Source organism: Nyctibius grandis, chromosome 21 (assembly GCF_013368605.1).
Source record: "Nyctibius grandis isolate bNycGra1 chromosome 21, bNycGra1.pri, whole genome shotgun sequence".
Lineage (NCBI taxonomy): Eukaryota > Metazoa > Chordata > Aves > Nyctibiiformes > Nyctibiidae > Nyctibius > Nyctibius grandis.
The window spans coordinates 7,757,581-7,771,124 of record NC_090678.1 but is presented as its reverse complement, the minus strand read 5'-3'; the positions used below and the strand labels follow the sequence as shown (position 1 = coordinate 7,771,124).

Below are 13,544 nucleotides of genomic sequence, written 5' to 3'. Positions count from 1 at the left end.
TGCTCTCCTCTTGACATTCATCTGTTCCTCAGATTAAGGATCTGTTTCTACAATGAGCCTGCCCCAGACAGTCAGCTCTCATGCAGGGATGGTAGGTTCTGTCACACTGCTTCATGATCACTGAGGAGCATGTAGCTCTCAGCAACCTATTTCTGTGAAGGCAAACAGGAACAGTTCTGTGCTTTGAATTTGTTCCTCACATCCCCCTATCATACAGAACCACAGAGGTGAGGAAAGCAACACCATTATTCAGTTTCATCTGGATCCTGGTTGGGCAGGAAAGTAAAAGACAGGGAGACTTGGTGGGATCTTCCTCTGCAAGGAAGGGAGAATTGCACACACAGGCTCTGCTGCTTTGGCTCCAGGGAAAGGAATGAGTCCGAAGAGAAAGAGAGCTTCCTGCGTAAGACTACTGACAAGGGACTCTCCACCAGGTAACTCTTCCCCATTGTACAGTTGCTACCCCCAGTATTGGCAGGAAAGGCCTGAAAACTCACCAACTCTAAACACTTCAGCCTACTACCATTTTATAACCCCAAAAATCTTTACCTCGTAGAATCTTCTCCCACAAAAGAGAAAGAATGCATCTCTCCAGACTTGGATAAGAGGTGGAAAGGAAGTTTTTCTCTGCTTGTAGCAAAAGAAGAGAGTTTTTACTCATCATTCCTCCTTTACTTAAAAGAGAAGAAGTATTTAGATGGAGTTGTAATAGAGTAATACAATTTATTGACCAATAAATCAGGAAAAAAGCGCAACTACTCTACTGCAAAGGCAAAGGACTACTTTAGAACAACACAGAATCTTGTAAAATAGTGCCATGTGGATCACAGAATCACAGCATGTTAGGGATTGGAAGGGACCTCGAAAGATCATCTAGTCCAATCCCCCTGCCAGAACAGGATTAGTCAACTGGGCAAGATCATGAGAAATAATGACTGCTTGCTCTTCTTAATTAGGGGGAGATGGTACCACTGCGTAGATCCTAAAGGGGGGCACGCTTAAGACTACAGTTCTTGTCCCCGACTACCGTATTTAGCTAAAAGAAAAAGCACCAATAAGCAAATAATTTTTACAGGAAACACGTGGGGAATAGGCAAAGTGTTTGGAATGAAATCCGAGAAAGAAAGTAAACTTTCTGGGATGGGCAGAATTTGTTGTGTTTGTTCTTGAACTCTGCACAAGAGTCTTACACACTCCTCAGTGAGGACATCACAGGTTGATCTACTGTATATGCAAGCACAGGCACTGACAAAATCCTCTCTACTCCGTTCTTAGCTCTGCCTAAGTAAGTCAGTCAGTGGCTACATCTACACAACTTCATATTATGTTCTACAGCAGTACTGCAAACATTAGGGTTTTTGCTACAGCATAATTATTTTCAAATACTTTTAATATATTTGATCTCTTTTCCAGTCTAAGAGACTTGGCAGCAGTTTACTATGGAGGAGAAAAGGATGGTCAACCCAAAATAGCACTCACTTTCTTGACAGCTTTAGGTTTAGACACATATTGCTTGACCCTACAGCTCAACTTCAGTTGCTTAAAGGCAGACTCACATAGGTGGGGGACATGGCCAAAAATGATCCAGGAGTCAAAGGGCACTCACTCTTAATATACTTTGCATTAATATCTAGTACTGCTAAGGTAAGTAAACTAGAGGAGTCCATCTCCAAAGGTCTTCTGTGGTGTCTATAAATTAAGTAGATGGGCTCACTCAAGAACTTGAAATAAACTATTTAAGTTTGCTGAAAAGCAAAACTCACCCCCCCTTTCTTTAAGCAATACTGTATCTGCTTCACACTAGTTTTCCTTTTTTTTTTTCCTCCTTGTTTTTTAATTTTAATGAGAGAGTAACAGGAAAAGGATTTAATTATTTCACAATGCAGCCTTTTCATAAACATAATTATGTTCATTTCATGAGAATTTATCTTCACTGTGAAATCAATCGTCACAGTCTCCATTTACTATACATTACCAAGTCACATTTGATTCCTGTCAGAGAACTGTTGACTTCTGCAGTAAATCAAACTGACAGATACTGTTCGTTTCCCTCTGCATCTATCCCCAAGCCTCAGCTAATTCAAGATGGTTTTTCCTTCTATGCAGTGAAATGAGCATTTTCCTGGTAACTGTATTTCAGAACTGGAAAGGTTTTCATAAATGGAAAAAATGCAGTGCATAATCCAGGAAACTATTGAAATGTACAGTATCAGAAACATATGGCTGTAGCGAATACCTATGCAGTGAGGGGCTGGGAACAAAAAAGAGAACAAGCTTATTAAAATTTTTCTCCTAAAGGGATTTTGCCTTAAAATTAAAATACTTTATTTGAACATTAAGAAAGTTTGCATAGTTGATAAAAAAAAAAACCTGCAGATTATGAGGGGTGGGGGTGGGGGGAAAGAGATACAAAATAATCCCCATGCTATCATGAAAGCTGGAACAGATGATTTTGCCTTTGTTCTTTAATGATCTACATCTTAAATAGCAAAATGTTTCCATAACCAGAACACTCAGTGGGCAAACTCAGAAAGAAAAAGCTGATTTCTTTCTCAATTGCTAAGGTTTTTTCAATTAATAAAAGAAAAAACAACCCCCCTAAAAAAAAAAACCAACCAAAAACTAAGTTAATTTTTACAGGAATTTTGTAAAGCAAGCCATATTCACACACATACCCCCCCACATTCAGAAAACAGAAATCAATGGATTAGCATAAAGCACAACAACGACGAGATTCTTATTTCAACAGATCTTTACCGATTCCCTGTTCTGCTTTCCCTAAGCATCTGGGACAGGGAATGCAGTCCCCAGCTGAGGGCCAGATCACTTTACTCAAGCCCCAATATCCCTGCTTCTGCTGACACAATCTATGAATTTAGGAGACAGCAGAAAGTGATACTAAACTTGTTTTGACCAATTTATGCCAGCAGGCAGATTTTTAGAAATATCAAAAATCAGGTGTTTTATAGTAAAAGAGGAATTGCTGTTGTAATTAGAATTCAATAAATATTTCTTCAAGAAAAAGTTCTGCCTCCTTTTAAGCTGGAAGACTGTCTTTATAAACAGCCTCTCCCAAGGCAAAGTTATTTTGTCATCTTACCAGTGTGCTGTCATGTCTTAACATGCCCGTGTAGATATAAGTATGTTTTTAGAGCAGCTTGCAGATGCTGGAGGGTCTACTCACAGCCCACATGGGCAGGGTTACTACAGACATGGCAAACATTTTAGACATCTGATTCTGAAATCCTTTCTGTCCAGTGTGTATGAAGATTCAGTGAAAATGTGAGCATGCAGCTATATAACACCCAAATACATCCCAAATTTGCCAATGGAAATGCATTCTTCTCTTGGATTTTCACAGCATTTCAGTAATTAAGATGATGAAAATATTCAAAGCCATTAGCCAAAACAAAGGACAAACAATGAGCTAAAATGAACAGATTTCTCATGGAAGGAACTTAATATGTACAGCTGATATCAAGCCACCAGGACAGTCATCTTTCTTGACTGATGTATGTGCCATGTTGGGACGATTCACACATATCTACAGCAGAATAATCAGAATTATATTAATTTCCAGCATCTGAAGATCATCTGTGTTTTTAAAAACATGAAAATTTTTTCAAAGCTTTTTTCCGTGTTCTAGAAATGCAAGTGGTCAAGCATTTGAAATCTTATTCCCAGCAAGTATGTGTGCGACATACTTTCAAAGGGCATCTCCTGGCAGACAATGTCCACATGTAGGCTAGCTGAGATGTCAGCAGATGTAGGCAAAGCCTTCATGGGGTAGTTCAGAGCAAGACTCACATTGCGTCCTCATGTTTCTGGGGCCAGCAGAAACTTGACAGCCCAGAAATCCTGTGCTTTGCTTTTGCTTTGCAGGAGGGAGGGGCATTCCTTGCTTCTGAAAGGACTATTTCTGGCCAGTTCAGGAGCAACAACAGCTGGCTCTGCAGGGAGCCACATCCAGCCCTCATCATCTTGAACAACATCTGAATGTATTGCCAAGCTTTGGCGATGCAAGGGGGGAGTGGGTGTGAAGGGACTTGGCAGCACAAGAGCATCTATCCATGCTACCACTACAATTAATTTCACTTATTTTCCCAAAAAAGAACTTACAGAAATTGCACCTTAACTCCTGAAATGCAATTCCACTGAGACAGCTGCAAATGCAACTCTCCTCTTCAGTAAAAAAAAAAAAAAAATAAAATTTACAGGTCACTTGTATGTCTTCAAGTGTTGTCACGTTTCCTTGACTTATTTGTGCACAGTAATTTGAATTGGCTGTGCATCAGGTGTAGGTTTCCACAGAGTACCTACACCACTTAAATCAGAGGATGGAGTCTGAAAGGAAAAGTATGAGGCAAACACTACAAAGCAAAGATTCTCCTTATTTAGAGGAGCAGAGGAATCTCATTTGTTCGCCATTCAGCAGTATTTAAAACCAAACAAACAATAGAATGACTCCCAAGATTACAGACAGGCAAGATTTTCCACTGAAGAAAGTGAAAAGCAATGACGCTTTTGTGATTTACACCAGTTGAATCTGGTCACAAGGTACAGAAGTCACAAATGTTTTGGCAAGCCGAGGTAATTGCCAAACAAAACAAAAACAGGATCAGATGATGATTATTCAGCCGTACGGAAGAACTAGATGACTAATCATGGAGCTGTTTCACCCCATGAGTGGCTAGAAGGACACTAACCTTTCATCCCATGATTATGCAACAGCAAAGCAGCAGATAAATCAAGAGTATCAAGATCTTTGTTCACTCAACATAGTGGAAATACCAGAACTGAACTCCCAGTTATAAAAATGCTCAGCTAGACACAGTTTTCCAGAAGTACCTGCAGAACAGCACAGTTTCTTACCTCTGCTCTGTGTTAAACAATGCAAAGATATGTTTGCTAGACATGAAACTCTTTTCAACATCTCGCACTTTCAAGTTGTCCAAAGGAAGCATATACTTCTTCTCTTTTTCCTAGAAAAAAAAACAGATTAAAACAACACTATGTGAGAAGTCTCAAAGAAGCCTTATCTCAGCAAGCTCTGCTTAGTTGGTAATGCCTTCAGTACATTTATTATCATAAGGGAATACCCAAAATTGAAAAGTCTGCTTATCTTTCATAGACATACCTGCAACAGAATTGAAACCTCAATTCCAGTTCTGTTTTTTCACTGACCCTTTTTAAAACATTTCCTAGTAAAAAAAAAAAATCCATCTCAAACACAAATGTATCTACATTTATTATTCTTCATTCCTCTGAATTCTAAAAAGAAAAGGGTCAGACTTAACTAAAATGACAGTATCTAATCAATGCAGAACTCTTCTACCATGTCTGCGTAGCAACTGGAGTAACCTGTGACATAAAATTCATCTCTATCTAGAATTACTGTTATTAATTATTTAGGGATGACATTTGATGATCCCAGGGATAAATTTTAATTCCTCCAGTGGAAAATACAAAAATCATACAAATCAATCAAAATCATACCATCATCAAGGTTTTATATATATCACACACAAACAAAAGCAGACTCTAATCTAACCAGCTCATTTCTCCAAACAGCAGGAATGATCTATTCACTCTTGCTGTAGCCACCTCCTTTTGCATTTTCATCACAATTCTCATTTACAGCACAATCACTATAATTTCACCTTTTCTAGGTTTCTTACTTCCTGTCACTCAAAATTAAGGACTAGTAACACTCTCAAGCTACTTTATGATGTCAGAACAAAAAAGCCCTAAGATTGTTAGCTGTTCCCATTGTGTTAGACTTCCTTGAAGTCCCTGTACTGACGGATAAACCAGGGCAAACCTCTCCATTTTGCTTTGCAAATACACCTGATGCTAAGCAGAAGAGATCCAAAGACAAGAGGGGCAACACTTGCATCCTCATACCCCCATTCTGGTTTTGCACATCACGATAAAATTGCTGTCAAGAGCACTAACACAGTACAGAGTTTAACAGCTTTCAAAGGCCATTAAGGCACTGTTAAGGCCGGTACCATGGCAGCAACGGAGTGGGGAGAGGATTTATGCCCTGGAATTTGTGCAGCGGATACCAAATGAGGTTCTCGTGAATTTGGTTACCCGATGACCCTATGGAAGTTCAATAAATCACCAAAGCTGGAAAGCTTAGGATTCCTTCACAGTCCTGCCAACATGAAGCAAGACTGACTAGTCTCTGTCCAGCCATCATCAGAACTAGCTGTAAAGTCTAGCACCCATTGCACTCGCTGGAGAATTGTGAACTGGGACATCACTTACGGTGGTTGGCTCAAGTAAGAAATATGCATGTGGTAACAGGTGATTGTATGCCATAAAACTGGGCAAAAGGGACAAACCAAACTAGGATTCATTTTTCTCAATACATATTTCCCAGAAATGTAACTTCCACCACACAGAACTGGAAGAAGTCATAGCTAGACTGACATGTGCGTACTGTGAGGGCAGATGCAATTCAACTTGGCTAAGATTCAGCAGATTGCAAAACTAAACTGGATGAGAATGTACCCAAGAGTGAAACTATAAAAATACAGTGATGTGTCCAACAACGGCTCACTTTCCTAGACAGCCTCATAATGGGCCTCAGTAGAAGAAAAAGCATATTTCAAAGGCCCCTCTGGAAAAGCATGGTTTCTACTGTCTTGTTTTGTTGAATGCAGAAGTTATCAAATCCAGTGTGGGAGTATTACATAAAAGATACCTGATGGATTTTCAAACTGCCTCTAGCTTAGCCATCCTAGAAATTATTACCCACAAAAGATCATATATATGTATATTCTTCACTTGTTCATCTAACAACAATTCCAATGAAGGAGTCTAGTTCTGTGCCAGTCTATAGCTATTTATCACAGTTCATACCTATATTCTGCTTCCAGAGAATATATACTCTCTGAACCTTTGGGGTTCTCCCTGAAGAGAGAGTATACTGTCTGTCATCTATTCAGTAAGTATTACCACTGAGATAAATAAAACTAAGCAAAGTCAATTCATGATTTACCAATAAAAAAGTAAATAAATAGCAAATGAAACTAAATAAAGATATTTATACATAAGAATTAGAAGTACACTGTCCTCTAATACTGATTTTTATTGATATGATCTGTTCTGATATTATAAACTTATGTCCAAAATAGTTCTAGTTCTGGTAGCATTTAAAAGGATACAACGTGTTAGCTTTGCTACCATGACTAAGTAACACACAACTGAAAAATATCCTAGCATATAAATTCAGGAGAACATGTATTAAACTTTGTATTAAAAGCAAATAATTTTTTTCAGTGGAAAGCTGGACTGCATGGTAATGTAAGATACTTTGTTTTCTATTTCAAACATTTAAGACAGGTTACATATATATAAAAAAAAAATCTTTCAGGTAGAAATATCAATGTATCTTCCATCATAACTAAGAAAAAATGAGATAAGCTTAATTTTTATTCTTTAAAACTTATCTTTCACTATTACAGAATATGCTTACAACGATTTACTTATTCAATTACCAGAAATTTAAGAAGTTTCTAATGAAGTGTTTGTTCTGACAGACACTATTTACTGACAAACCAAGCAAGCACAGATGAGTAAAAATAGAAACAAATGAAAAAATCTATACTGAGAATCTCATTGTCTAAACAAAAATGCCACAAGCAGGAAAGTTTTATAAATGCTTGATGCCAAACGGTGAGAAAGTGTTTCTTCTGCAGCCACCAGGAAAAAGGAAATGCCTACTGGAGGCTTAAGAAGTGGTTGGTATTTATTTACATGGCCTCCTACCCACATGCTGAGACAGAGCAGTTTCCAAGAAAGGGCAATCATAGGGTGCCTATGCTCGAAGCTAACAGAGACAGCACATCACATATGGGAGATCAGACGTAAATACTGCTTAATTCCAGCAGAAAGGTATTGCTGCAATATTAAAGTGTGGCAGCAAAACCCATAACAATTTTTTTTTTTTCAAACAAAGAGGAAAAAAATATATATAACTGGAGCATGAGCTAATTCAACAGCAGATGAGCCCAACATCATTTCAGCCTTAGCTCAATTAATGTTATGTTATGGCAGGGCAAAAAAAGCTCCAGCCAGAACTATCTGTGCATGCTTCCCACCCTAAGAGGCTGACAGAGTAAGAAACAGGGAATGTACGAAGCCTGGGAGGAATGGGGCTAGGCACACTTCTACAAGTGACGACATGCACATAACTGTGGGTCCAGTTTGCCCCCCTCAGCATTTGTTCTTTTTTATTTATAGATTTTTATTTTTATAATGGGGCAGAGAACTTAAGCGTGACATGAGGGGAAAAACCAGCACATGCTGATCTCATGTAGAGACTTGGCCTCTCTTTTTCCTATACAGAGTAGAGGAGAAGGAAAAAGTGGGAGGCAGCATGGCCCATTCCTGACTGTGTGACACGAAAAAAAAAATCCCCATAATGCACCTTAGAAAAACAAACCAACCTGCGAGCCTTGGGAGGCCTTCCCACCCTTGAGACCACGTTTCACCACTCATGGGCATAAGTAGCACTCACATCCTTAATGGACTAGTTCTGTTCTCTGACAGGCGAGCAAGCTGCCAGGAACTGACAGCATGATGTAAATATGCCATATTACAACTGCCCCTTCCTTCTGCAGTGTTTAAACGTACTAAAAATAAATACTGCTGAAGTCCAAAATGGCACAAGGGATGCAAAAAATACAACAGCAGCTTCCCCTCCCCAGCAAGGTCTCAGCCAGCACTTCCAAGCTAATGAACTTCATTTTCAGCCAGAGGCAGAAGTCATTCTCTGCTTTTGGAACTTTGGAGGCTCCATCAGAACAGCAGAAGAAGAAACCTCAGACACAATGTCAGCTAACTGGATTATAAGGGGAACAGAATTCCTTTGCTTCCAAGAAAAGAGATTGTTAAATTACTTCAGCTTCTTCCAGTTATCAAAGGTAATTCTCATTTTTGTCACTTCAAGATGGCTGCTGTGCACCAGCAGCATGCAGGACAGACTCTACTCCCCTTTTCGTATCCTGAGGAACAGAAGCAAAATTCACGCAGGACAATTCAAAGAGATGATGTCTGATTCTGAAAAGCAGGTCTGAGCCTGAGCATTGGCCAAACTGCACTTTCAGTTACGTGACTGGGAGCCGAGTCGGTTTGCTCACCATTTTGTAATGCTTTTTAGAACACCAGTTTCCAACCGAGCGGTCATGACACCAGCCAAAACCTGTCTGTGCTGACCGTGAGGACCACAAGTCCAAAGAAATCAAGCTCCCAACTGGAAGTGCAGGCCACACTAGGCAAGTTGGAACAAAGGCTGTTTTACAGCAGGATTCGTTCTGTGCATCATTTGTACCAAAAGGCATCCTGCAATCAGTGCTAAAATGTGTAGGTGGAACACTAAAGCCAACCAACTACTTGGCAAAGCAGTTAAGCAGCCGAGGCAGAAAATAATACCAAAACGAAGATGCTCTTTGGTACTGTACTCTTGTAGATCAGCACCCCCCCATTTTACAGACAGGTGCAGACACAAGCAGTGGCTTGTGAACCTCCTGAGCCAGAGTGAGCTATATTAAAGAAAGAAGAAAAAAATAAGAAGCGTAAGAAAATGCTGCTGGTGGGCAGAAACGATGCACATTCAATCCTGAAAAGGAAAGGCTCAGACTTACTTGCACCTAGGAGCTGCTCTCTCTGCCAGTGCAGAACAGCCTACGCTGTGGCATCTGATGACATTGCAAACTATTGAGATGCCTTATAGCAACTTTTATAGTATTTAAATCAATATCCAAGCATCAACCATATTCTAAATATACCCAAGAGAATGTTACTGTGTTCCTATTTCAGTTTATTTTTCTCTCTCAGTTTAGAAAGCCACACAGCATCTTCACAACGGTCTCTGCTTTACCACACTTGACTCTCAAAGCATACTCTGAAAAACGAAGCATGTGACACTTTCATATTACTGCAAAGTTTTGAAGAAAAACAAGGCGAGTTATTTTATTACAGACAACTTAGCAATGTGGGATTCAGGCCCGAACGTGCTCTTGAGTACAGCTGTAGAAAACATAACTCTAAACCGTCTATAAAATGAAGAAGGAGCTGCTTTAACAGAAAAACAATGCATACATAAACATTCTAACATTTCTATGAAAAGCATAGCAAAATAATAAGTTGCAGATGATAAGACCACGTTTCTTCCACCTATGCACCTCTCCCTCCAGTCTTCTGCCATCAACTCCTACATGGTTTTAGCTGTTGATAATAAAGCCTTGAAGCCAAGCACTTTTCCAAGAGTTGCTTTTCTTTGACCACCGAACCCAGATTCAAACCACCATAGGTGGTTATTCTTCAATAAAGCCAACCACATGGGCATCAAGAAGCACTCTCATATGTACAAATGATTCCCTACATGCTCAAGTGAAAGTTTTCAGACAAAAACGTTCGGCAGAAAATTAAAAATAGCTTGCTTATCTCACTCCCTGAGGCTCCTCCACAGGCAGGTGGATTACACCTCCACGATGCACTACCATTCCCCTTCCTGCGCTGCTCTCACCATGTGATGCACCGCAATGGATGCACATTACCTAGAGACTTTTATTACATGTATCTACATTGACAAGAATAATCCAGTACGACATATCAGAGAACTGCCACATATAGGTGTATATATATAATTAAATAGTGACAATGACACAGAAGAACCATTATGCAACATATAAGAGAAATTCTAGAAAAATGCTAGAGAATAAAACGCGAGCTCCAAATTGCAAATCTCAATACAAAAATGTGACAACAGCTTAGGGTGATAAGTCAGACTGTTAGAAGAAAAGAACACATGGCACTGAGCACAAATACCAAATCTTATATTCCCTCAGCGTTACAAGAGTTTACACTCTGCCGTGGCAGAGATAATGAGCTCCTTATACAATTCAAAGCTGAAAATGCCAAACCTGAAACTGCAGCTGAAAAAGGAAGATCTGATGATAGAAACAAGCTATTTCAGGTTTGCGCTAGTAACTGTTTTAATATTGCACTTGTAGTATCTTTTCTAGGCAATTATCAGCACTCCTGGCACTTCCGATTTTAAGGCAGTCTTTCCTAAACTCTTCTTTACACATCTGTTGTTTTTCCCAATGTTTTTGTACCTTTTCTCACAATATATTATTAAAAAAATTCAAGAGGTATGTTATATCTCTAGTATTTCTTCTGAATTCAGCTGTGGGATTAAACCTGATGCTAATGTCAAATCAGTCCTTGGTCTTGTCATTCATTTTACAGCGTGTTATTCATTTCCCACAGTGTTTTTCTCTCATAAAAACTGGTATTATATTTGTTTCTGCACTTTCCATCTGCCCAAACTTCTTCAGGAATAGAACCACAAGACTTCATAACTCCGTATTTGAAATACTTCACCCTTTCAAGAAATGGTCCCTGGTGTCTTTCTCAAAAGGAGTTTACTATTCCTGCCACATTTCAAGACTTCACAGATTCTATGATTCTATGAATATAGGACCTCCCTACAACACTATTTTGCAGCACAACTGTCCAACTTTTATTGAAGGTTTACAGGGAGCTGAAGCTGCAGCTTGCATTCATGCAGCACGCACCAGAGTAGAACCTCACAGCTCACCTACTCAGAGTTGGGCAGCCCCAAATCACTCCTTCTCCTTGCCTGGAGGAGAGGATGGGCACAGCACACAGCAACGAACCACCAGAATCCTTGGGGAGTGCTGTGCTGTGCAACCAACTGGTCCTTACACAGGAGCTAACAAACCTGCTCCACCAAGCTAACTCCACGTGGTTGCTGCCTGCACAGCAGCCCCCACATTATGGTACCCAGATAAGTGGCTTTCCCATTTTCCGTCTCTCATTTCCCTCAGTAAAGAGGCATCCCATTGTATTACAGCAGACCCTGAATGGCTAGATTAAAAAAAAAAAAAAATCCAATTATTTCACTGGTACTCCCTGTGCCTTTACATAATCAGTGCATCAAACAGAAGTGTAATAGTTTCTGGAATATAGAACAAATTCAACATGATTTAAGATTGCCCCTCTTCAGAAGAGATGTTTATTATCACAGGTGGAAGGGCTGGTCTTTCACTGGTCTGCGCTGTGGGGATGTGCTGTCAGTAAAAGGATCAATCTGAGAAAGGGCCTGATGAAGAGGAAATCTCTCTTTAGCTCCTGTTAGTTAGGATCTTGAAAGGTCATTTTGAATTTGGGAAATCTTCTCTGGGAAAGAAGCCAGCGATTCCTCTAAACTGAAGTGGTGCTGCCATTTAAAACTGAGAGAAAGCCCCGACTGATGAACCAGTTGACAGTCTGGAAAAATTCTGCTGGATGCGTCTAGTGGCTGCTCTGAAGGTAGCGGGGGGGAAAAAAGGATCCTTTGACCTTTTCATCCCTTGTAATGAAGCCCGCTTATGACAGCTTGTTTTTCTCTACTGCTGCTCGAGTTTTTATTTTTCACTCTTCAGCTACTGCAGATCATCTAACAATCACGTTGGTTTGTGGGAGCAATAGTGCAGGATGAAGGGCTTTGGTGCAGCACATCTGTGCTGGCAGAGGGCACAGAGTGACAATGACATACCAGTTCCTGGGAGATCTGGTTTTTCATTCATACAGTTTACAGTTTTGCTCTTTACATATATGTGTGTGTATAAAAAATTTGTATATATATGTACATACACAAACTTTGGTGGTGGTTTTTTTTTTTTTTCTTCCTTTAAACGAAAGACATAATGCCTGAAACCTATTCTCTTTGAATAGGATTGCAGCTCAGACTTCAGTCCTGAGGAGGTGATGGTCTGGGCAGACGAACCTCTCCAGTTCTAATGGCCTCTTACACAAAAAACTGTATTTTCAGCTTCCTGGACTCCCCTAACTTGCACATAAAAAGAAAGCCTCTCATTTATAAGCCTCAAGAAATTCCCTGGTAGGTATACGATGATACTCCTTTGCTACAGTACCCTTTTTTCCTGCTGGAAAGCTGTTTCTTAAAATGCTTCTAGCTTTTGAATGCATTTCAGTTTCTATAAAATGAATCCTAGAAAAGGTCAAACTCAGGAAGCTGCCAGGTATTTTTCTTTGGGTACCAACTGAAGTATCTGGAGAGAGACTGTGTTTCTAGATGCTTTGTGTGCATGTGTGCGTGTGGAAAAAAAATCCTTCTTACTAAAATCAAAATGATAAATATGCAATTACATAATTATGTAAAAAAAAATTAAGCAGGATTTTCCTGAGGCAACACATCTGTCTCTGCAAGACTCCTGAAGATGCAACAAAATACACACACACAAATTAGTTCATGGCATTTATACTGCCCTACTTGCTTGTTATCATTAAAAGCTTTCAGACAGTAATCAGTTTCACTGTGGTGGAGATTACTGCAAAATGCATTAGGAAGTTCACGCCTGTGGCAATGGTCACTGAAAATATTTTGGAAAGCATCCCAGAAGTATAAGACTTTTTCCAGACATCCGAGAGAAACTCTGCTATGACAGAGCTTCTGGTGTCAAGTCTTCTCCCCCAACACCCCTCCTTTTTTTTTTACAGCA

At 39.7% G+C, this 13,544-nt stretch overlaps 1 protein-coding gene across 3 annotated transcripts in view; it reads right to left on the bottom strand.

Moving 5' to 3' along the window:
* DNM3 (dynamin 3) overlaps window positions 1-13,544 on the bottom strand; it is a 183,257-nt gene that overhangs the window by 63,665 nt on the left and 106,048 nt on the right. For all 3 annotated transcript variants that reach the window (XM_068416886.1, XM_068416884.1, XM_068416885.1), the window contains one exon: window positions 4,873-4,982. In XM_068416886.1, coding sequence (XP_068272987.1) covers window positions 4,873-4,982 — 110 coding nt within the window. The remainder of the gene's footprint in view (window positions 1-4,872; window positions 4,983-13,544) is intronic.